The 25,489-nt window shown below is 44.3% G+C and overlaps 1 protein-coding gene across 1 annotated transcript in view; it reads right to left on the reverse strand.

The window, feature by feature from the left end:
- csmd2 (CUB and Sushi multiple domains 2) overlaps positions 1-25,489 on the reverse strand; it is a 778,395-nt gene that overhangs the window by 156,605 nt on the left and 596,301 nt on the right. Inside the window, exons 44-48 of the mRNA XM_070898713.1 lie at positions 18,832-19,020; positions 17,059-17,244; positions 8,334-8,528; positions 5,213-5,386; positions 3,820-3,993 (exon numbers count right to left, since the gene is read on the reverse strand). Coding sequence (XP_070754814.1) covers positions 3,820-3,993; positions 5,213-5,386; positions 8,334-8,528; positions 17,059-17,244; positions 18,832-19,020 — 918 coding nt within the window. The remainder of the gene's footprint in view (positions 1-3,819; positions 3,994-5,212; positions 5,387-8,333; positions 8,529-17,058; positions 17,245-18,831; positions 19,021-25,489) is intronic.

Here is a 25,489-nt window from a genome sequence, read left to right on the forward strand (position 1 = left end):
GGGACAAATTTACCCCCTTAAAAAATGGGGACATTTTTATTCTTATTTTTCCCAAAAATGACGTTAAAATCCAAATATCGACAGCTGGCCAAATTCTAGCACCTAATGTCTGGCAGAGGGTTACTGATAGTTGTGCAATTTTGGGAAACTTCAGAGGTTCTTCTCAATCCCTCAACTAGAATACTGTCATTTTTTTTTGCATCAAAACCAAACCTTAAAAGTTTTCTTACAAGGGAGGGAGAAAAAGAGATATTGTTTGTTATCAACAAAAAGTAGAATCAAGACTGTCCAAAATTGTCGCATACACTAATTAATACTGGTGCACCTAATGGTCTTCCATTATATAAGGCTGCAACGCAATAAAGATGCAATATACTGAAAATTACTCTCCCACATTATAAGGATTTGCAATCTGCTTCTCCATATTTTAAGAAAATATAAACGTACACACTTTCTTCTTAGACTGACATACCTTACTTTTACAGCCATTACATTATCTTTTCAAATACCGCAAATAGAAGTCCCAATCGTAAGCTAGTCCCTCTTAATTATATGGTTCAGCTTGCTAGCTGGGAATAGTTCGTAACTGTTTCTCATTCAACTGGGTAATGTCATTGTGTTTGCCACCTCGGGACCGTCCTCTCCCATATCCGTCCAAGCAGCGGTTCGGCCGTCATCCCCCCCCCCCCAATGAAGCATCGCCTGAGAATCTCCTCGGCCAGGCGGCTTGGAGTCAGGAGGGGAAGGGGAAGGGCTAGAGGTGGGATGGAGAAGCAGAGAGGGAAGGGTTGGTTTTTACAGAAATAATGATGATTTCAGACAAATGTTCGGTTTAAATGTGTTTTACACGAAAAAAATCTTGTTGCGCATTGGCTCAGATAGCTGCACCGTTACACGCTGGTGATTCCTTATCAAAGGGTATAATTACACAACTTCAATCAACTTAAACTTTAACTATCACCAAGGTGATGTCCATCATTGATGTATGACCTGCACACCCAGCAGGTCATATATCAATGTCAGCCTTGTAAATAACACCAACGTTCTTTCAGGCAAAGCAATCATTGATGAGCTCCTGATATAAGGCTCTTGCAGCTATCATGACACCAGGGCCCTTTCATGTGATCTACAGGGGGCGGGGGCATGGCTTCAGCATCAGCCTGATTATCTGGGCCGATATCAGCGTCTGCCTCCTCGTCCTCCTCTTCCTTTCTCGGGTGAGGTGGACTGTCAGAATCATCAGGCAATTCTTGTCCCCTCCTGATAGCCAAGTTGTGCAGCATGGAGCATACCACCACGAATTGAGCTACCTGCTCAGGGTGGTATTGGCGGTTACCTCCTGAGTGGTCCAGGCATCTAAAGCGCTGCTTAAGCAACTCCAATGGTTTTCTCCACGATATTGCGAGTGGCTCTGTGGCTCTCATTGTATCGCCTCTCGGCTTCGGTGTGGGTGTCACGCAGGCGTTCATCAGCCAGATGGCGAGGCTGTATCCTTTCTCACCAAGCATCCAGCATTGATCTTGTGGCTGATTGTTAAACAAGTCAGATACAGTGCTCTCATGCATGATGTGAGCATCATGGATGCTACCCGGAAATTTAGCATTCACTGCTATTATAATTTGCTGGTGGTCAACAACGAGTTGGACATTCAGGGAGTGGAATCCCTTGCGGTTCCTGAAAATCTCTGCATCCTGAAAAGGTGCCCGTATCACGATGTGCATACAGTCTATTGCTCCCTGCACCTTGGGGAAGTTTGCAATTCTGGAGAATCCTAGAGCCCTCTCACTCTGTGCCTCCCTGGTCATACGGAAGCTGATCACGTCCCTCCTGCGTGTGTACAACGCTTCAGTGACCTGTCTAATGTAGCAATGTGTGGCATGCTGAGACAGACCGCAAATGTCGGCAGCTGTGGCCTGAAAAGAACCCGAGGTGTAGAACGACAGTGCCGCGGTGACTTTGACCTCGACAAACAGTGCAGTACTGATGGTGCTGGCTGCTGCAGATCTCCCCTTATGAGCTGGCATACCTCAGTGATAACCTCTTTGTGGAAGCACAGCCTCCGAAGTCAGGTGGTGTCGGGCAAGTCGAGGTAAGACCGTTTGTCAGTGTACTTGCGGGGGGGTATAACATCTGGTCCTCCTCATCAGTCTGGCATGACTTACATTGGGCACATAATGCTGTGGAGCATACCTTCGCCCATCTGGAGTCTGCAGCATGTAATTGGTCATCAAGAGAGGGTGAGAAAGGACAGGTCCCATTGTAATAGCTTTCTGTTTTCCACCGATTGGTCACAAACAATGAATGTCCCGACGAAGACACCTATTAAATTCCAATCGGTCACAGTATGGTCAAGATGTTTGCACAGATGTTCACATCAACTCCAACGACTTCCAGAGTACATTCGAACTCCGCCGAGGTTGAAGCAGAGCAGCCTTTTAAAAGATGCGACATGTGATGTAGAACCCGGCGACCATAAGGCTGTGATTAGTTCCAGTTAGTTCCACTTTTTCTGGGCAGTTTTTTGAGCGAGCGATATTGTGGGCGATATGTGTGCGAGCTGGTGGAAGCGACGCAGGGCAATCTCATGGCCGCTAGTTTTGGCAAATGTGCTCTTTACGACAAACAAAAAAGTCGGCGGGCGGTATTATTGAATCTCGGCGTTAATTCCTTGCGGAAACTAATGCTGGGCGATATTAAGGGTGTTGATTTCGCCCATTCTGACGATTCCGCCCAAAAAAAGTGGGCGGGCGGTATTATTTTTTCCCGGCGTTAAGCACATGGGGAAAGTAACGCTCGCCGATAAGTTTCCTAAAAATGCCCGTCAGTTTCCATATTGTGGCTAAATGAGCAATGTATGGGCGTTATACGTCATTTCAGCGGTAAAATGGATGTTAAGTGGGCGTTAAGCATGCAAAAAAAGTGGAAAATCTAGCCCAAAGTATTTGAAAAATTCCCAATTTTAGTCCAATTGGGTCGCAATCAGATTTAAACTGACCTCTTGTTTTAAATTAAAGGCAACTCACATAGTCAGCGACACTTTACAATTTAAACTTTCTGCCTGTAATACGCCACGCTATTTTGAAATCTGCATTAAAACACTTTTATTATCAATGAAAATTAAAAGTTATTAAAGTTTAAACTAATCTACTCATTAAAACTTTTTAGCTGAAGCTGACATTTGTGGATATACCTATTGGAGAATATTTCCAACCCTTTGATTGGCTGCCTCTATTCCAATAGTAGAGGTACAAACACTCTCTACAATATGCCAATGACTCTCCCCATTGCCTCAAACTGATATGGTATTGTAGGAATACAGAGTTCTGATAGCTACTCTGTCTGGTGCTCCAGCCAGTGGTTCTAAGTCAACTTCCTGGATAACATAAATTCCTAGGAATTAACTCCTTGTGAATTAAATTTAACTTATAACAATATCATAATATCAATTAATCCAAAATCCTCCCCAGGCTAAATAGGTCAATATCTCAAACCATTGCACTATTCCAAGCTCCTTACTTACCCATATCCTCTAATTTATTTCTTCTGCAAGTATTTAACTATATGTCTCTTAATTACTGTATTGTAATTGACTTGACTTTAGTCAAGCACTGCAGAGCCTAATGACCCATTATGTGAAAAAAAATTCTTGGTTACCCAAGTGAACTAAGTAATTGAACAACACCAAAATCTATCAAGAGGTGTACAAAACAGTTGAGGTATATTGACTAACATTAAAGGAAAAAAAAAACTAACAGCTTCATCCGAAGCATTTCACTGCCCTTCATTGATTATCAAATCACATTCTGAAGCAATACTTACGCACGCATACAGGTGATCTGCCTGACCATTTGTGGTCCTGCTGGCAAATTCGGACTGAAGTTCCAATCAAGCGAAAGCCTGGATTGCACTGGTACACCACTGTTCCACGATAACTGAAATTTTCTCCAATTATTTGGCCATTGACAATGGACTTAGGCATTCCACAGTGACCAGCTAAAACCGAAGAAGCTGCAATCAGTATCATTTATGGCTTGATCAATTTCAACTCCAGGACAGAATTCAAAAAGGACCAGAAATGATAGCTGCCTTTAAAGTATTTGCATGAAGAGATTTTACAAGTTCCTGTTGAGCATGTTGGCAAGTTTTAATATTTTCGTGTCTCAATACCATCATCAGATTAATATGGTAACTAGTCATTAAAATTGGATCTTTAGTCAAGCTGATATAAGCAGGAAACAGGATTAATTCCTAGTATTGTATCTGAGCATGCATGTTACATGAATTCAATGAAGTAACAGAGGGAGGCTTCCAACTCTATAGATTGTAAATTAGTCAACTTGATCTCCTCGGAACTAGTTGCTAGTAGCTCTTTGCTTAATGCACACAATTAATTGCAGAATTTCAGAAGCAGGTGTTAAGCTATGATTCATTGGTATTTATTGAAAATTTGATTTGTGACTAAAATTGAACTTGTCGATACAAATAAGTAGGACAAGCAAAATCTCACAGCTCACAAGACATGGGCTAGAATTTCTTAACAACCCACCAGCACCCGACTTCTGCCCAAAAGACCACTAAGACTCCCAAGATTATCGCCAGCGAAAATTTCCCAGAAAAAAATCTGCCCAGCTAAAAAAATGGGCGTTGCACCCTGATTTTCGGCGAAAAAGGTAAATTTTGGGTCGATTGGGCGGTTCTTAAAGAAAATGGACGATAATTAATAAACTTAGTGAAAATTTACCGTGAGGCTGCGGGTTTGGCTTAGGAAGAGAAAAACACTAAGAATATTTTTCAAAAAACATAACATAAAAAATCATAAAAACATTCTCAGGACACTTTTAACTTAAATCACTATAACAGAATTTTAAAATAATGAGTAAAAAACCAATTACTTACCTTTTCCTTGCAGAGCTACTCACCTACCGCCCAGCTCTGCTGATTCCCGTGGGCAATTTTTAAATTACTTACCTTCAGGTCAGCGCTGAGCCAAATATCGCGCCATGGCGATCTGTGGAAGTTGCATGCCGGCGATCCGCTCCCCAGCAGCACTTTGAAACTGCCGGTGTAACTCAGCTGGGCAATTTCTCACCGACCCGGTTCTCGCCCAAAACGGCCAATACTGTCGAGAAACTGGGCGGTGAGCTATTGCAAATGCTAGCCCATAATTATTCACACATCGAACACAGTTATATAAACATCTCCAAATACTGACCAAGACATTTCACTTCCATTCCACTCCACAGCCCATTGGCTTGGCATTCTCGCACCCGGGATCCGACCATTGTGTATCCAGTATTGCAGGAAAAGATAGCAGTCGCACCATATATCATTAATGTTCCAATCTTATTGCCGTATGGAGGAAATGGCAGTTCTCCACATGAGATTACTAAAGAATTACAAGATTTAATAATTAATTTTCAAACAAGTCAACCTCTTAAAAATACTATTCTTCCTATAATATTTTTTGGTTAAAAAAAGCACGAATTAGTCGGTGCCCTGGTGGATTTTGCAAACATAAGGTTAGAAGTCAGATGTTTTGGGTAAATAGCCACTGTCCACGGTAGTTCTGACATATATCGAGTGAACTGCTCTCACTAATAGCAAACTGGTTAGCAGATTTGTATCTAATTTCTCCTTGTGCTGTTTAGCATATCCAATAAACTGATTATTCTAAATGAGTTAACAAATATGTAAAAATAGCAGACGGAGGAATTTCATACCAATGCACAACCATGTTTTGTTACAAATTAACTGGAATCATATCCACCCCCATAGCTTCAGCCTGCCAATAGCCTTTTGTTCTGATATGGAGTAGAGGATGGATAATAAATATATATTTAAGAGTGAGTTTAACCGCTTTGAAGAATTCAGATTCATTTTAACATCCTCTCTTGTTATTTTGGTGGATTTATTTCCACTGAGATACTTCTGTTTGAAGAGGATGCGCTATTGCCATGACGATGGAACTAGACGAGTGAGGCTTCCAAGTCTGATGCTGCAAGAGCACCAAGTCAACAGCAGTAGAGTCCTGGTCAATAAGCTAAGCTGCTCCAGCTGTAAATAATCCATTCACTAAGCTCCCTCACATAGTCAGGGATCAGCAATTCCTTTTCAAACAGTCTTCCCCCTGATATCACTAACATTTTAATGTTTGAACAAAAATATTTTTGAAAAAAGATCAACACTAAATGAAAAGACTTCAAAAATCAACCAAAATAATTTGCACCAATTTTTGAAGAATCAAATGAATTATACCAGGCCTTTGTAAAAGTAAAGGGTAGCATTTGCCAGCCTTGCTGCCTTAGTTTACTGAATTTCTCAATAGGGATCTCATGAAAGGTTACATTTCCCCAATTATCATTTAACTTCTCCCTCCCTCCTTGCTGCTGGAGGCCCCCACCTCCTGATCTTCTCCAGTTCCCAGGGACCGTCACTAGCCTTTCAATCTGTCCGGCTGACGGGCAGGAAACGGAGTAAAGACAATGCTAATGAAGGCCTGCCGTTAAATTCGGAAGGGCCTCCAGCTTTCCGGTATTTCCAGGTTTCTCTGTTGCAGACATGCACCCCTGCTCCCTCCCCGTAAATATTGGGGCCATTGTCCATGTTCCCATTCTTCATATGCAAGCGGCCTATTTGACTGTGAAAGACATCCACAAACACTCTGCATGAGGGCTCATTGGACAGTGACTTGAAGTAAGAAACCTGGCTGTCTTTGCCCTCCCTAACCCGTGAGTGCTGAGACGAACTGCAGTGCTTTAACCGGTGTCTAGCTGAGATAGCACAGATGGTGGATCAAATGAGTCTCTCTGTTCTGGATTTTAACTGGGTGTTAAAGTCGGATAGCCAGGTGGTGAAGGATAGAATACTAGAGCCTAGTCCTCAGTTACTTATAAGCCTTTATATACAGAGACACACATTACATCACATTACTGTACCAAGATCAGCTTGCAACCCTTCTCCAGCCTATGGCCCCAAGTTTCCACACGTGGCAAAACAGGCGCCCCGCCCGTTTTTCGCGCCGAAAACGGCGCCTGAAAAAAACCGCGGTATTCTCAAGCGCTCTTCAGCTCGATGTCTGCTTGGCACGGCGCAGAGGGGGTGGAGCCTACCACTCGCGCCGATTTTGTAAGTAGAGGGGGCGGGTACAATTTAAATGAGTTTTTTTGATGCCGGCAACCCTGCACGTGCACGTTGGAGCGTTCGCGCACGCGCAGTCTGAAGTAAACATTGGCACTCGGCTATTTTAAAAAGTGCTGCAGAAAAAGTGAAAATTTGTTTATTGAACCCTTGCAAAGGCTTGCATTTTAATTTTCTTGATATTTCTGTGTGTGAGGGTGAGGGAGTGCATTCTGTAATTAAAGATAGACTGTGATAAATGGGACACATGCACTTGTTTGAGACTATTCAAATTCTTTGTAGCTGTTCAATTTTTAAAATTTTTTAATAAAACCACATTGCCCTTCCATGATCAGCACTGAGGCTTCTTGCAGCTTTCTCCCCCTGCCGTCGGTCGGTTCCGACGGCAAACCGCTGCCTGAAAGGCCTGCCTGAAGCACTTTCACACAGGTAGGAACATGGTTTATTTAATCTTTTCTTTGCTTATAAATTTTTATTCAGGTTGGATTTATTTGTATAAGTATAACTAAGGATTTATTGTAGAATTTAATGACTTCCCTTCCCCCCCCCCACCTCGTTCCCGACATCTAATTTGTAACCTGCGCCTGATTTTTTAATGTGTAGACAAGGTTTTTTCAAGCCTACAAAAATCTTCACTTGCTCCATTCTAAGTTAGTTTGGAGTACGTTTTCACTGTGGAAACTTTCAAATCAGGCTTCAGTGGCCGGACACGCCTCCTTTTGAAAAAAAAATTCTGTTCAAAAGTGAAACTGTTCTAACTGATTAGAACAGCAGAAAACTTAAATGTGGAGAATTCCGATTTCTAAGATACTCCGTTCTCCACCAGTTGCTCCTAAAAATCAGGAGCAAATCATGTGTAAACTTGGGGCCGATGTGTGCACAAGAGAGTCCCATCATGTGAATGCAATTAACACCCAATTGCTACACACCACTTAAATACAATTAATACTGGGCGGTATTTTTATGCACTTGGGTGATCAACAAACACAAAATAATATTTTATGAAAAAGATCAAAAGACTTACTGGGTCAGTCAGAAATATCAGCCAAGAGCTTCAAACTTTTTCTGTCAGTAAATATACCATTAAACATCTGATGGTAAACTGTTTTCCTACAGCAGGAAGGTTTGGTAAGCAGCTTGTGTCTAATATTTTTCATCATTAACTTGCGTTATAGAGCTGGATCACTTATACTTACTTTTACAGCTGGGCCTTCGCTGTCCCACACTCCAAGTCCCATTAGCCTGACAGCTGATGACCCGAAGTCCTTGCAGGTAATAACCTGGGTCACAAATGATAATCACTTGAGCTCCATATTGATTTGGGTTTCCATATAACAGCTTCCAGTTCCCATGCTCTATATGGATACTATTAACTTCAGGGCATGTCACAGCTGTAAAAACACACATTGAACAGCAATCAATAGCAGTTCATCACTTCATTACCTGCTGAGTTGCAATTTTCTGAATTATTATAATTTTGATCAATCAAGAATTAGAATTAACCTTCTTCTCTTACATTACAAAATTCCAATTACCATATTCTGCAATGATTACAATAAATGGGGAAAATCTTTTTTCTTGTGTTTTTTTAAATTCTACCTTTTAACTACATTGTAACCATCTGTCTTGCATTGTTACTTCAGATCATTTCAAGAACATTCAATACTTACTCCTTTTTAGTTTCTAACAGTAGGTTAGAGAAGATAGCCTTTGTTTCTGGAAATCTTGGTTTGCTTAAGACAGGTGAAGTGACTCTTTTCTTATAATGGGAAGAGTGTGGGAAAAGGAACTTTTTAGCAGTCTTGTCTTTACATTTTTGCATGTGGGGCCGGTATTTAATACTTTGAAGTAAACATAAGAATCAGGAGCAGGAGTAGGCCTGCTCCGTCATTCAATAAGTACATGGTTGATTTTCTACCTCAACTCCACTTTCCTGCCCGATTCCCATATCTCTTGATTCCCCTAAGGTCCAAAAATCTATCTATCTCAGCCATGAATATTACTCAACGACTCAGCATCCACAGCCCTCTGGGGTAGAGAATTCCAAAGATTCACCACCCTCTGAATGAAGAAATTCCTCCTCATCTCAGTCTTAAATGGCTGACTCCTTATCCTGAGACTATGTCCCCTAGTTCTAGACTCCCCAGCCAGGGGAAACAATCTCTCAACATCTACCCTGTCAATCCCCCTCAGAATCTTATATGTTTCAATGAGATCACCTCTCATTCTTCTGAACTCCAAAGAGTATAGGCCCATTCTACTCAATCTCACCTCATAGGACAACTCTCTCATTCTAGGGATCAATCTAGTGAACCTTCGTTGCACTGCCTCTGAGGCAAGTATATCCTTCCTTAAGTAACGAGAGCAAAACTGTGCACAGTACTCCAGGTGTGGCCTCACCAAAGAGACATTAGAAATGGGGTCTTCACCATTTATCAGCAAAACAATGGTGAAGACATTTGGGAATCACGGTGGTATGATTGAGCTAAATCTTTTCACCTCTGCTACCAGGGTGTGAATCAACCCCATAAATAATTGAATGCAAGTCTCCTCTCTCTCTCTCAGCTTATGGGGGCCATGCAATGGAACCATGCAGCCTCAATCCAGCTCCGAATATGGACAAGGCCACGGCAGATCTCTGGCCATAATTGAGTATTAAATATCTTTTGGAAGAGTCACAAAGATGTTGTGTGGAAAATGGAAATGTCGAGTAAGGATGCTTTATTCTGTTCGGGCCTAGACCTCTGGCACCGGAAAAGCAGACCGATGTGTTCAGAATTATGAGGGGTTTGGATAGAATAGTTAGGCAGAAACTCGTTCCACTTGCAGGAGGGTCGATAACCAGAGGACACAGATTTAAGATAATTGGCAAAAATCCAGGGGGAAAAGTGGGAGAATATTTTTTTACGCAGCAAGTTGTTATGATCTGGAATACACAGCCGGAAAAAGGTGGTGAAAGCAGATTTATGCGACACCTGGCCTGGAAGTGCTTGATGTCGACACGAGTCGACACAAGATATCCCTCACCTTGTTCACTCGGTAGGAACAAAACTCACCACAACATAGCAATTTAGGACAGGATAATGAGACATTCTTAAACTAGCCCATTTAATAAATGGTATTTTGTTGACAAGTTCTGAGTCCCTGGCCAAAAGACCACCCGAAGTGGAGGAAGTGCATCCGGGAAGGCGCTGAACACCTCGAGTCTTATTGCCGAGAGCATGCAGAAAGCAGCGGAAAGAGTGTGCGGCAAATCTGTCCCACCCTCCCTTACCCGCAACGACAGGGTCTGTGGCTCTCATATTGGACTGTTCAGTCACCTAAGGACTCATTTTAAGAGTCGAAGCAAGTCTTCCTCGATTCCGAGGGACTGCCTATGATGATGATGCTGAGAAAAGATTTGATAATTCCAAGAAAACATTAATTCAGAACTCCTAACAAATAAAGGTTGCAGCAAAACCGTTCCTCTCTTATTTAACGATTATTTTCCAGAATTTGTCAATGCTCTGTGCGTAGAAGCAACTCTACTTGTCAATTCAAAATGAGTTGATTCACAATCATTTCATCTATGTAACCTAAGTAGGACATACTCTAATACACCAAGATAGATGAACAACCGAAGTGAGTGAGGGAAGATTCTGCATTTAATGGAATAGGAATTTGTTAAACATTGTGACGAGGAAACAGGCTGATAAGACAAATAGCAAGTGACTCCTAAATACTAACAAAAATGTGCTGTGGATAAAGTCTTTCACTAAGATTTATAAGGGTAAGGGGAGATGCGATGGACATGTTCAAAATTGTGAGGGGTTTGGAAAGAGTAGATAGGGATAAACTGTTTCCACCTACAGGAGGGTCAGTAACCAGAGGACATAGATTTAAAATAATTAGCAAAAACCCAGGGGAAATGAGGAGAACAGTTTTAATTTTTTACACGGCAAGTTGTCATGATTGGAATGCACTGCCTGTAAAGGTGATGAAAGCAGATTCAATAGTAACTTTCAAATTAGATGTATACGTGAAAAGGAGAAATTTGCAGGGCTACTGGAAAAGAGCAGGGGGATGGGAATAATTGGATAGCTCTTTCAAACAGCCAGTGCAGACACGATGGGCCGAATGGCCTCCTTCTGTGCTGTCAGATTCTAAGGCTATCTTTTCCATTGGCCAGTGAGATGGTAATGAGACGGTACAAATTTAAGATAACCATGAAAAGAATTAATGGGGAGGTTAAGTAAAATGTCCTTAAACACAGGTTGGTTAGAATGTGACATTTTCAGCCACAAATCTTTGGTGAAGCAGAGCCCATAAATTCTTTTAAAAGGGAATCTGATAGTTGGTTAAAATAGAGGAATATTAAAGGGTATTGGGAATGAGCAGGAAGGCAGAGAAACCGAGGAGTAGGATATTCAGCCACTCAAGATGTTCTGCCATTCAATTAGATCATGGCTGATCTGTAGCACAATTCCATGTATCCGCCTTGGTTCTGTAACCCTTAATATCTTTGCCTAATAAAAATCGATCTATCTCAGTTCTGAAATGTTCAATTGTCCTAGCCTCAACAGCTTTTGGGGGGAGATAGTTCTCGATTTCCGCTACCCTTTGTGTGAAGAAGTGTGCCATTACCCATATACGGCCTAACTCTAATTTTAATGTTATGCTCCCTTGTTCTGGACCCCATTAGAGAAAATAGTTTATTTCTACCTAACCTATCAAATCCTTTAAACATCTCAAATAGATCACGGTATATTCTTCGATATGCAAGAGGATACAAGCCTAGTCTATCGTCCTCATAATTTAATCCTTTTAGCCCCGGTATCAATCTGGGGAATCTGCACTCCACCCACTCCAAGACCAATATCTCCTTCCTAATGTGTGGTGCCCAGAACTGAATGCTCTACCGAAATGGGGTCTAACCAGAAATTTATATAATTGTAACATAACTTCCATTCCTTTGTATCCAGCCCCCTTGAAATAAAGGCCAACATTCCATTAGCCATTTTCATTATTTTCTGTACCTGTCCACTAGATTTTAGTGATTGATGTACTTGGACCCCTAAATCTCTGCCCATCCATAGTTCCTAGTTCCACACCATTTAGAAAATACTCTGATCTATGGGCCATGTGGAGAATTTCACCTGCCCATTGGCTGAATCACCATGTTGCAACACCCTATGGAAGCACCACCTTGCCAACACCATGGCCATTCTGGGGGGAGAGGGTGAATAGCCAGAGGTCGTGGTCCATATCAGGACCAATGACATCGGTAGAAAGAGGGTTGAGGTCCTGCAAGCAGAGTTTAGGGAGCTAGGAGAGAGATTAAAAAGCAGGACCTCAAAAGGTAGTAATCTCCAGATTACGCCCGGTGCCGCGAGCTGGTGAGTACAGAAATAGGAGGATAGAACAGATGAACGTGTGGCTGGAGAGATGGTGCAGGAGGGAGGGGTTTAGATTCCTGAGGCATTGGGACTGCTTCTGGGGGAGATGGGACCTGTACAAGCTGGACAGGTTGCACCTCAACAGAGCCAGGGCCATTATCCTCACGGGGCTGGGAGGTGGGGTGGTGGGGGGCAGATTACTAGTGCTGTTGGGGGAGCAGGGATTAAACTAGCTTGGCAGGGGGATGGGAACCTGAGAATAGATTCAGTAGGGAGGGAAATAAAGCTGGAATTGGAAAGCAAGAATGTAGAAAGTGTATTTGAAGGACAGAGGAAACAAGGGCTAGAAAGTAGGTAACAAGGAGGTCTGGCGGTACTAAATGGTATACACTTCAATGCAAGGAGTATAGCGAATAAGGCAGATGAGCTGAGAGCACAGGTAGACACTTGGGAGTACGATATTATAGCTATTACAGAGACATGGCTAAAAAAGAGGCAGGTATGGCAGCTCAACATTCCTGGTTAAAGGATTTTCAGATGGGATAGAGAGGGGGGTAAAAAGGAAGGGGGGGTCGCGATATTGATTAAAAAAACTATTACAGCAGTGAGGAGGGATGATATGTTAGAGGGATCATCAAACGAGGCCATATGGGTTGAACTGAAAAACAAAAAAGGGGCGATCACATTGCTGGGCGTGTACGATAAACCTCCAAACAGTGAGAGGGAGATAGAAGAGCAAATATGTTGGCAAATTTCTGAGAAGTGCAAAAACTATAGAGCAGTAATAGTAGGGAATTTCAACTATCCTAATATTAACTGGGATAGCATTGGTGTGAAGGGAATAGAGGGTGCGGAATTCCTAAAATGCATACAAGAAAACTTTTTTAGCCAACATGTAGCAAGCCCAATATGGGAGGGGGCGGTTCTGGATTTAGTTTTGGGGAATGAAGCTGGGCAGGTGGAAGGGGTATCAATGGGAGAGCATTTAGCAGCTATTGACCATAATTCAGTTAGATTTAAGGTAGTTATGGAAAAGGACAAGGTTAGAGCAGGAATAAACGTTCAAAATTGGGGAAAAGCCAACTTTGCTAAGCTGAGAGGTGATTTAGCCATAGTGGACTGGTAACAGCTACTTGAAGGTAAATCAGTGTCAGAGTAGTGGGAGGCATTCAAGGAGGAGATCCGCAGGGTTCAGGCCAAATATGTGATCTTAAGGAAAAAGGATGGGACTAACAAACCTAGGGTACGATAAAGAAAAAAAAGAGTAGCTTTTGACAGATACCGAGGGCTAAATACTGCAGAATCTCTCGAGGTGTATAGAAAGTCCAGGGGTGAAATCAAAAGGGATATAAGGAAAGCAAAGAGAGAGCATGAACAATTCTTGGCAAGTAAAATCAAGGAAAACCCAAAGATGTTTTATAAATATTTTAAGAGCAAGTGGATAACTAAAGAAAGGGTAAGCCTATTAGAGACCATGAGGGTAATCTGTGTGTGGAGGCGGAAGATGTGAATATGGTTCTTAATGAATACTTTGCGTCTGTTTTCACAAAAGAGAGCGGTGATGCAGACACTGCTATCGAGGAGGAGGTGTGTGAAATATTAGATGAAATAAACATGGTGAGAGAGGAGGTATTAAGGGGTTTAGCAGCTTTGAAAGTGGATAAGTCCCTAGGCCTGGATGGAATGTATCCCAGGCTGTTAAGCAAAGCAAAAGAGGAAATAGCAGAGGCTTTGACCATCATTTTTCAATCTTCTCTGGCTTCAGGTGTGGTGCCAGAGGACTGGAGGACTGCTAATGTGGTACACTTGTTTAAGAAGGGAGAAAGTCAGCCTAACCTCAGTAGTGGGAAAATTATTGGAAAAAATCCTGAAGGACAGGATAAATCTACATTTAGAAGACAGGGATTAATCAGGGACAGTCAGCACAGATTTGTTTAGGGAAGGTTGTGTCTGACTAACTTGATTTAATTTTTCAAGGCGGTAACCAGGAGGGTTGATGAGGGCAGTGCGTATGATGTAGTGTAGATGGATTTGGGTCACGGGATATTGGGATAGTGCAGGAAAGTGTTGAGGTAGAAGATGAGTATTGAATGGCAGAGCAGGCTCGAGGGGCGGGATGGCCTACTCCTGCTCTTAGTTCTTACGTTATGTTGTCCCCTTCTCTGTCTCACTGCTCCCCCTCTCCCTCCCCGGCCCCTCCTCGCTTGTCCCACCCCTTCCTCAGCCGGCACTTCCTATCCCTTCCCTCTCAGTCTCTCTCTCCCCCGCTTCACACCTCCCCATCCTGCTCAGCCTACACCTCCCTTCCCCTCTCCTCTTCCTCTCACTCCCAGCCCCAGTCCCTGTCTCCTCTCAGCTCATCCCTTCCCCCCTCTCCCTCCCAAAGCCCCTCCCCCACAACTCTCCCCTCTCTCCCCCCCACAGCACCTCCCACCACCCCTCAGCACGGACCAGCCCACACTGCGATATGTGTGCGTGTTCGGTAATCCTTGCCACTGGACCAAGACCTAGCTCTGTCAAGCCCGTGTGGTGGCTGGTGTGCAACGACCACCACACGTTTAAAAAAATCCATGCACAGGCATCTTCTACTCTTCAGGATGTAGCTCAGGACCTGGAATTTTAGGTCCTTCATTGGAGCACCTGTGAACTTATCCTTTTTTGGCGTGGAAGCAAGTCATCCTCATTTCGAGGGACTGCCTATGATGAAGATGACGGATTTGAGCAATGCGTTTGATAAGATCCCACATGGCAGACTAGTCACGAAAGTAAAAGCCCATGGGATCCAGGGCAAAGTGGCAAGTTAGATCTAAAATTGGCTCAGAGGCAGGAAGCAAAGGGTAATGATTGATGGGTGTTTTTGTGACTGGAAGGATGTTTCCAGTTGGGTTTCGCAGGGCTCAGTACTAGGTCATAGAAACATAGAAAATAGGTGCAGGAGTAGGCCATTCGGCCCTTCGAGCCTGCACCACCATTCAATAAGATCAAGGCTGATCATTCCCTCAGTATCCCTTTCCTGATCCCATTAGCCGTAAGGGCCATATCTAACTCCCTCTTGAATATATCCAATGAATTGGCATCAACAACTCTCTGCGGCAGGGAATTCCACAGGTTAACAACTCTCTGAGTGAAGAAGTTTCTCCTCATCTCAGTCCTAAATGGCCTACCCCTTATCCTAAGACTGTGTCCTCTGGTTCTGGACTTCCCCAACATCGGGAACATTCTACCCGCATCTAACCTGTCCCGTCCCGGCAGATTCTTATATGTTTCTATGAGATCCCCTCTCATCCTTCTAATCTCCAATGTATAAAGGCCCAGTTGATCCAGTCTCTCCTCATAGGTCGATTGCTTTTTGTGGTATACACCAATAATCTAGATTTGAATATAGGGGGTATGATTAAGAAGTTTGCAGATGATACAAAAATAGGTTGTGTGGTTGATAATGAGGAAGAAAGCTGCGGAATGCAGGAAGATAACAATGAACTGGTCAGGTGGGCAGAACAGTGGCAAATGGAATTTAATCTGGAGAAGTGTGAAGTAATGCATTTCAGGAGGGCTAACAAGGAAAGGGAATACACATTAAATGGTAGGGTACTGAGAAGTGTAGAGGAAAAAAGGGACCTGGGAGTGCATGTCCACAGATCCCTGAAGGTAGCAGGCCAGGTAGATAAGGTGGTTAAGAAGGCATACTGAATGCTTGCCTTTATTAGCCGAGGCATAGAATATAAGAGCGGGGGGGGGGGGGGGGGGGGGGGTTATGCTTGAACTGTATAAAACACTGGTTAGGCCACAGCTGGAGTACTGTGTGCAGTTCTGGTCACTGCATTACAGAAATGGCATGACTGCACTGGAGAGGATACAGAGGAGATTTACGAGGATGTTGCCAGAAGTGGAGAATCTTAGCTATGAGGACAGATTGGATAGGCTGGGTTTGTTTTCTTTGGAACACAGAAGGCTGAGAGGAGACCTCTATGTAAAATTATGAGGGGCCTAGATATAGTGGATAGAAAGGGCCTATTTTCCTTCGGAGAGGGGCCAACAACCAGGGGGCACAAATTTAAAGCAATTGGTGGAAGGTTTAGAGGGGATTTGAGGGGAAATGTCTTCACGCAGAGGATTGTGGGGATCTGGAACTCACTGCCTGGAAAGGTGGAAGGGGCAGAAACCCTCACCACATTTAAAAGGTGCTTAAAATGCCGTAAACTGCAGGGTTACAGACCTAGAGCTGGAAAATGGGATTAGGCTGGATAGTCAATTGTTGGTCGGCACGGACACGATGGGCCGAAATGGCCTCCTTCCGTGCTGTAAACTTTTATGATTCTATGGGTATAATCAGAGAGAGAGAGAGAGAGAGAGGGAAAGGGGGAAACAGACAGATAGACAGGCAAGCAAACAGATAGATCCTCGCAACACATGGTACGATATGTTGAAACCCCAACCAGCTGGAAACACCGGGCCCCTGGAGTGCAGACTTATCTGTGTTTTTCCTTCATTCACGTAGTGACTCCTTGTCAGAGGCTGTGAAACAAGCTCCCAATGGCATACTCACCCACACATAGTGGTGGGTTGTTCTTGTTGCTCCATTGTCCATTTTCCTGGCAGACAGCTGTTGATAGTTCACCAGATTGCAATCTATATCCTTCATTGCACTGATAGATGGCTCTGGTTCCAAGAGTGTACTCTCTCCCAAAGACTGTCCCATTCGCTGGGGCTTTTGGAACGCCACAAGAAATGGCTGAAAAGGAACATCAGTCAACTCTGTTTGAGGTCAAATGTGCATCAATATTAATAGTTTCACTAATATTACACTGCTGCTGCAACACAAGATAAAACACTGAAGGTTACAGCATCATATGGCACAGCACACTGCTGGTCCAATGCATTGCACCTAGTGGTAAAACACAGGTAACCCATTTACCATTTTCCACAAGTTGAGCTCTCAATTTCATTTGTATTAATAGAAGATGCAGCATTAAGGCTAGGCACGTTGAGGAAAAAAACTTGTGCAATGAATCATCAACTCAAAAGTGGCACTTGGAGATTCTTGTGGCTGTGAAGAACACATGGCATGAAGGGGATTAAAAAGCTGCTTGCATGGATAGCAGTAAGGAAGAGAAAAATACAGTAATATGGAGAAAAACCAAACAAAAAGAAACACAGAATTCCAATGCACTTCAGCTCATATTTGCACTGGGCCACAAATCAGTAGGCATGAAATATTAAAGAATATGTAATATAACAAAAAACACACAAAATTGAGGAACCATGCTGTAAAATGATTTATAACACAATGCAGTTATTCATGAACTAGTGGCCTGAAGTTTCCGCATGATTTCTGCCCAGATAACAGCTTAGTCTGGGTGGAATCAAATCAAACAGAGCAATAGATCATGGAATTTTAAGCATAAGTGAGGAGCACCCATAACTACTTTGTGCTCGAGTAATCCACAAACTTTTATGCTAGTCCACAGTCCCTTCGCCCGAAGCAGTCCCCGCCCACAAAACTGGCCACACCCCCAGGTCAGAAAGGCATGTTTCCACCGATTGTGCTCGTTAGGAGAGGTTCATCACAACGGGCCCAGGACTTTGGGCACACAGGCACCCATGGTCACATGATTCCAGCGTTCATCACCCAACCAGCAGTCGATTGTAGCAACTGAACAGCTCTTCTCTGCTTCTGCAGCAATTAGCTCAAAGAGCAAGCCCAAGAGCATTAAATCAGTCAAGCATTCAAAGTGATTTAAATCAATTACTGTGTCGGCGTTTTAAAAGTTTGCAGGACAGAGAGGAAAGTGCTGCTTACCTTGCAGTCTTTAACCTCACTCTGAATGGGAATCATTTTTCCCCTTATCCCACCCAGGCACCTTGAGTCCCCATTGGACTTCTTCCAGTCACAAATCAATTATATTTGAGTACGCTGCTAAATTGTGCTGATTAATGGGAGACTTTACGTTCGGGCTTATACTTATGAGTTTGCATGGAAACCTGAGCGTGACTTCCCATCGGCAACACCAGCGCCGCATTCAACGCCTTCTGGGCGCCTTTTGCCGATTGCACCCTAGCGGAAACTCCAGGCCGTCGCGTTATGTGGCACAAGATTTTTCATTGAATACAGACTACAAACTGTCAAATGTTATTTGAAGAACTCTCCAAAAATATATACTTCTCTAGCTGTGAATTGAAATCCTGGTGAGAGCCAGGATCAGATCAAGATAGATTTCCCTGTGTTTTTCCCCCCCCAATTTTCTCAGTTTCCAGAAGTGAGGATTGAGATATCTGTACCTGACAGATGTAGGGCTCTCACAGGGAAAGATTTTCTTACCTTGACAAAGAGGAGGAATGGTATTCCAGTCGTACCAGCCTTGGGGGAACCGGGAACACGTCGCAATACCCTGTCCAATCAGCCGATAGCCTGGATCACAGCTGAAACGCACTGTGCTGCCGGGTAGCCCTCCAGTTTGGGTGTGGACTGTGCCATGCCTTGGTGGGCTTGGGGGGCTACAGTAAGGGGCTAATGACAAAGGAAAGGCACATTTTACAATCATTCAGAATGGCTATGGGCATAAGCCATGAAAGGGGCAGTGATGGCATTTTTGTGGGGGATTTTGCAGGCTGATTCACCTCTTGGAACAACCAGGGAAGAGAAAATAAGTTTGTTTCAATACAGTCATCATGAATTAAATGTCACCATTTGATCTTTATTTGAATCCTCGTTTTTCACTGAAACACGGATTGAAATAAAACCTCTAGCACCCGGATACCAACCGCAAAATGATCATGTCATTGCACCAAATATTTCACCATGGCAACACCATGCCACATCATTCACCATGGCAACGCTGCCCCTTTTCAGATGAAACTGCAATATCTGACAACTTGCTCATCAATTTCCAGCCACTTGCAGAAATCAATAAACCAGTTACTGTTTTTGTATTTGAATGCTGCTTTTTTTTTGCAATAATCGGTATTACTGAACTACAAAAATGCAATTTAATCAACCTGGGAATTCTGAGATAATTACATTCAATCAGTAGTCTGAAGGCAAATCAAGTGGAGGCTTTCCCAGGGAAAGGAATCAAGTTTAAATAGAAAATAAATCTTAACCAATTAAAATTCAATTACTATGGTAACAGTATATACATTCACAAAACAATACCATGGCTTGTTTAAAAGTGAAGCCTGTCATTACTACTTATTTTAAAACTATCAAATTAATTTTGATCAATATGTTTTTTACTCAGCTGTCTTTCTCTCGATTTTTGTTTAGACCAGCATTTATATGGCACCTTTCCACTTCTTAAAGGACAAGAGCACTTCACTAGCAATGAACTGGTTTTAAATGGGGCAGCAGTTGTTATTCGGGCAACATGGCAGCCATTTTGCGCACAGTCAAGATCCCACAAGCAGCAATGTGATGAATGACCTGTTAATCTATTTTTAATAGAGTTAGTTGAGCAAGACATGTTCGGAGAGGTTTCTAATCCAGATGAACCAAGGAATTCGAACGAACATACGCACAGACACACATGCTATTGAAGCTGGACCGGGGCTAGGTGTTTTCAAATCCTGAGAATATCACGAGTGCTTACATTTAAGCATTTTTAAGAAGTTAGAGAAGATGTTAAGCTGGTTTTTTAAATGCCTTTCAGCTATCTTAAATGAGGTTCTGATCTGAAATGCCTTCCTTAAACACAATAGGGGTGATTTTCGAAATCCTTATCAGCATCCTGGTTCCTCGCTGACACAGGACGTGAGTAATGACCATCCCATCACTGATCTCATCTGCGTGATTTGCAGGATAGCTGACCTTCTGGCAGATGATTTTGACATCAAGAAAGATGCCTTGTCACCAGCAAGCAAACTCTACATCATCACCGAAAGTACAAAATCAGGTCCAACGCTGAATTCTATGAGTTCGGGCAAGGCTCCACCTCCATGATGTTGCTCACTCACATAAAACAGGTATCTGACAGGGTGTCATTTCTCACAGGAAGATTGCTATTGTTGTTGAAAAGTGAACAGTAATATTTTTGCAGTGAGTATTTGTCCTGCTTGCACACTGAACGTCTTGCGTGGCTTTTTGGCCCTCCACATTGCAGCTTTATTGCTCAAGCCTTCAGCTGTTTCTGATGCACTCTCCTGGAATCTTGGCAATTACTGTTGTAGGACAGTCTGCATGGAAGGGTGGGAATCCCTTTGGCTACTCCCTGATTCCTATAGCACTGCATGAAAACCACCAATTCTTGACAGCATGTGACTTTCAGGTGCAAAGATAACTCAAGAGGTTGCTTACATCCCAAAGAGCTAAGTCTACAGATTCCACTGCACTTTTTATGTTCTCAGGTACGGTAGACCAGATGAAAGAATTCACCTGCGACCTCCAGCTTTGCACCTTGGACCTGGGATTTGTCAAGTGGGCAAGCTTCAACATAAAACAGGGCCACACTTGGTTGCTGCATTTCCGGCATCAACACCTCCAAAGAGTTATCGCAGAAAGCTGTAATATTTGGCCCCACCCTCACTGCACATCTGATCACTCCCTTGCAACACGTAAATTGTAGCCAACCCCCTTTAAGGGTGAGCAGCAGCTCTTTAAAACCTGTTAGCTCTCTCCATTTTCAGACTTGCAGCCAATCAAATTGCAAGACTGGCTCCACAGATAATTTTCCAAGCATATATTTTCCATTCAAATGTGGATAGGCTTAAATCTGAAAAGTGCATTTAGACTGTACCCCTGACTCAGAAACACAGGACTGATTTATAAAGCAGTGGTGCCAGAAAATAAATCCAAGAATGCAGAGAATCTGGGCAGCTGTGTTCTGCTCCTGTTGGTATTTAATGGGAAAGGAGATGAAAGTGCCAGCCATGCTTAACAATGAATGAGTTTGACACATCTGGGGGCAGCTAGCTAACTGATGTTCCCAATGACCCACATACGAGCCTGGAAGGAGATGGAAAGAGAAACATTGAAGATGGAATTCTTTGGGAATGTCACCATGCTGGTGGAAGTTGGCAGCAGGCCTCCTTGAAACAAATGGCCCCGATCTCCAACTGTCCCCCTGTAGATTAACAGCTTGTGGAGGCAGTTCCTCTAAGGTACTGTCATGTGGTCACGCCTGGCCCTGCAGTCACTCGTGAAAGAATGCTTGGCGCAGGCAGTTTGCTTCAAGTAGTTTCCCTGGCATCCTTCTTCATCCTGTGACAGTGGTAGTTGGAAATCTTTACCTATATTCGATAATGTAATTACTGATGGAAAACATTATAGTGTGCCTTTAAAAGATCCCAACAGATGATAACCTTGCTAGCCTCCCTATCTCTGTAATCTCCTCCAGCCCCACAACCTCCCTGAGATGATTGCACTCCTCAAATTCTGCCCTCTTGAGCATCCCTGATTATAACTACTCAACAATTAGTGGCCGTGCCTTCTGTTGCCGAGGTTCCAAGCTTTGGAACTCCCTCCCTAAACCTCTCCGCCTCTCTTTCCGCCTTTAAGACGCTCCTTGAAACCTATCTCTTTTCATCTGCTGTAATTTCTTCTTATGTGGCTCGGTGTCAAATTTATTTGTTTTGTCTTAAATCACTCCTGCGAAGCGCCTTGGGGCCAAAAAGGTGCTATATAAATATACGGTGTTGTCATTGTTATTGGCCTTTAATGTCCATTTGAAATGGGTGGAATTAGTGCTCAGTGGGAAACCAGGAAAACTGAGAGCCACACCATGATGCCCTCATTCACATTGCACTTCAATGTCTAGTCAGCCAGCCAAGCAGGCGGGACAACAGATCCACGGGATAGTGTGGCACATGGATCACTTAGTTTCCAATGGCAAAGCACTTTCACCAGCCAGAATCTTTATCCGGCAGATATGAATCCCATCTAAGTATTTACATAAGGAACAGAAACTGTGCAAGCTTCTCTTTTGTGGTTGAAGAAGTTACCAGAACCCACTGATAGGATTGGTTCTCAAGATGGTGTCTGGATAGAGCACCATCTGTGAGGGTTCTCGATAGTAGAACCTTAATCCACTGTTAGTCCTATGTTGCGCTGGGCTCATTTCTTCGTCTCTGTAGTTGCCCTATCCCCCAACTCAGTTTCAAACAGATCATTATTGAACCGATTTTTAAACTGACTCCTCTTGCTCTCCTCCTAATGCAGTCACTCAGCTCCAGTGCCCTGACTCAGTGACCTGGACTTTGGTATGAATCTGAGGGAAATTGCCCCCTTCTTTGAGGCCTGTTATCGAAGAGGCAATAATGGGGCATTAAGGCCTTTCCGACTGGGGACAGATGGCGGGACCGACCCATCCACAATTGCCCTGGGCCAGGGGCAGCAGGAACAGGTTTCCGCCATGCCCCGGGTTTCTGCCCCGCCGACCCCTTACCACCTGGCCGTGACCCCTTTCCACCCCACGGGGGAAATTGCCCTACGGGAGCGCGGTTGCTGCCCCCCCCCCCGGTGCCCCCGACAGCTTCGTGTGGCGGGAAACTGCCAGAGGCTGGACGGTGCGGCCGCCCTTAAAGGGGAGGGCGCACTGCTGTGGCCGCCATTTTGTTTTAATTGTCGGCTGACTCCTGAGTCGGCCCGACAATGGCGGCTGCTGGCCCAGCCATACCCCTCCCTGGTGGCCGAGTGAGCTCAAGGTAGGCCTCGCAGAGTCTTTCCCCTTTAAGTGAAGGAGAGGGACGTCGTGACTGTCATGTTTGTAACTACAATGTAACACCACTGTATTACTGTATACACTCAACTCAGATGCACACCTTGACCACAGGGGATGAACTTGTGGGAGACACTCCTTACCTGATCTCCCAGGTAAATAAAGGGAGGTCCCACGCAGGGTCATCACTTCTGGAGTCCTGTAATAAAGAGTTAAGGTCACAGAGTGGCCTTGTCCCTGGAATGTGCCTCATGTGGTTTCATGCTGTAGAGTAAGGACTTTACATTGGCGACGAGAAACGGGAATTCACGACCCACGAGAATGGCCACCGGCAGCACAGAGGAACGGTACTGTGTTGGGGAAGACCAGGACGATTTTGTCGAGAGGCTTCAGCAAAGCTTCATTGCTAAAGACTGGCTGGGGGATGCAGCGGCCGACAAGCGACGGGCTCATCTCCTGACCAGCTGCAGGCCAAAGACATATGCACTCATGAAGGACATACTAGCACCCAAAAAGCCGGCGGACAAAATCTTTGAAGAGCTTAGCAAATTAATCAGAGAGCACCTCAAACCGGTGAGCAGCATACACATGGCTTGACACAGATTCTACACCCACCACGACGTGAAGGACAGAGCATACCGGACTTCGTAGCGGACCTCCGGCGTTTGGCCAGCCTCTGTAAGTTCACAGATGCCTGCAGGGGGGAGATGCTAAGGGACTTCTTTATCGAGGGTATTGGTCATGCGGGAATTTTTCGCAAGTTAATTGAGACCAAGGACTTGATCTTGGAAGCGGCATCATTGTTAGCTCAAACTTTCATGGCAGGGGAGGAAGAGACAAAAATGATTTACGCGCACAATTCTGCCTCTAACGTGGCGATGGATCTGGGAGTCAATGCCATCAATGCTACTCAGAGCCCCGCAGGCAGGTAGGGGCAGTCCGATATTTACCAGGCAGCAATAGACAGCAGAGCAGGACCTCAACAGAGACAATGGCAGGCTGAACGGACATTCACGCCATCACAGTGGACAATGCGGCCTGGGATGGGGCCATTGACACCCACTAATAGGGTACTTAAGAGCAGTCAAAGGGACAGTAAGCACGGAATTCCTGGCCAAAGTCTCTTTCTCCCCAACAATGGAAACTTTAACTCATGCTGGAGGTGTGGGGGAAAACACTCAGCCAGATATTGCAGATTCCAACAGTTTGTCTGCAGAAACTGCAATCTCAGTGGCCATTTAGCTCGAATGTGCAGAAAACCTGCAACCAGACTAATATATGAGGCAGATGAACCAGAAGAGGGTTCTGTGAGGCACGATGACTTTTGGGGCAAATCGATGGACGCCGAGGTTCAGCGGGTTCATGCGGCGAATATTCAGAGTTCATACAACAAAACGCCACCAATGATGATGAGGGTTTTGTTGAACGGTATCCCAGTACGCATGGAGCTGGACACTTGGGCCAGCCAGTCACTCATGGGCGTTCAGCAATCTGAGAAGCAATGGTCACTCAAAGCCAGTAGACCCAAATTAGAACGTATTGAGACACAATTACGGACTTACACCAAAGAAATCATTCCGGTGCTAGGCAGTGCAATGATGGCTGTCACACACAATGGCTTAGTGAACCGGCTGCCACTCTGGATTGTCCCGGACAATGGTCCCGCACTGTTGGGGAGGAGCTGGTTAGCTGAGATGAACTGGAAATGGGGGGATGTTCACGCAATGTCATCGGTGGAACGAAGTTCGTGCTCACAAGTCCTACAACAATTTGAGTCCAATCTGGCGTCGGGACTTTCAAAGGCACTAAAGTAATGATACACATCACCCCGGACGCCAGGCCAGTGCACCACAAAGCCAGAGTGGTGCCGTATGTAATGCGGGAAAAAATCGAGAGCGAATTGGACCGGCTGTTGCGAGAGGGCATCATCTCGCCTGTTGAATTCAGCGACTGGGCGAGCCCCATCATTCCTGTTCTAAAAGCAGATGGCTCTGTCAGGATCTGTGGCGACTATAAGGCCATCATCAATCGGGTGTCCCTACGAGACCAATACCCGCTCCGAAGAGCGGAGGACCTCTTCGCCACGCTGGCAGGCGGCAAGCTGTTCACCAAGTTGGGCCTCACTTCAGCCTATATGACCCAGGAACTGGTCGACGAATCCAAACTACTGACCACCATCACCACACACAAGGGACTGTTTGCGTATAACAGGTGCCTGTTTGGCATTCGATCAGCGGCTGCAATTTTTCAATGTAACATGGAAAGCCTGCTTAAATCCATTCCGGGAACGATCGTATTCCAGGACGACATCCTCATCATGGGTCTAGA

The sequence above is a fragment of the Pristiophorus japonicus genome, chromosome 14 (genome assembly GCF_044704955.1).
Source record: "Pristiophorus japonicus isolate sPriJap1 chromosome 14, sPriJap1.hap1, whole genome shotgun sequence".
NCBI classification, from domain to species: Eukaryota; Metazoa; Chordata; class Chondrichthyes; family Pristiophoridae; genus Pristiophorus; species Pristiophorus japonicus.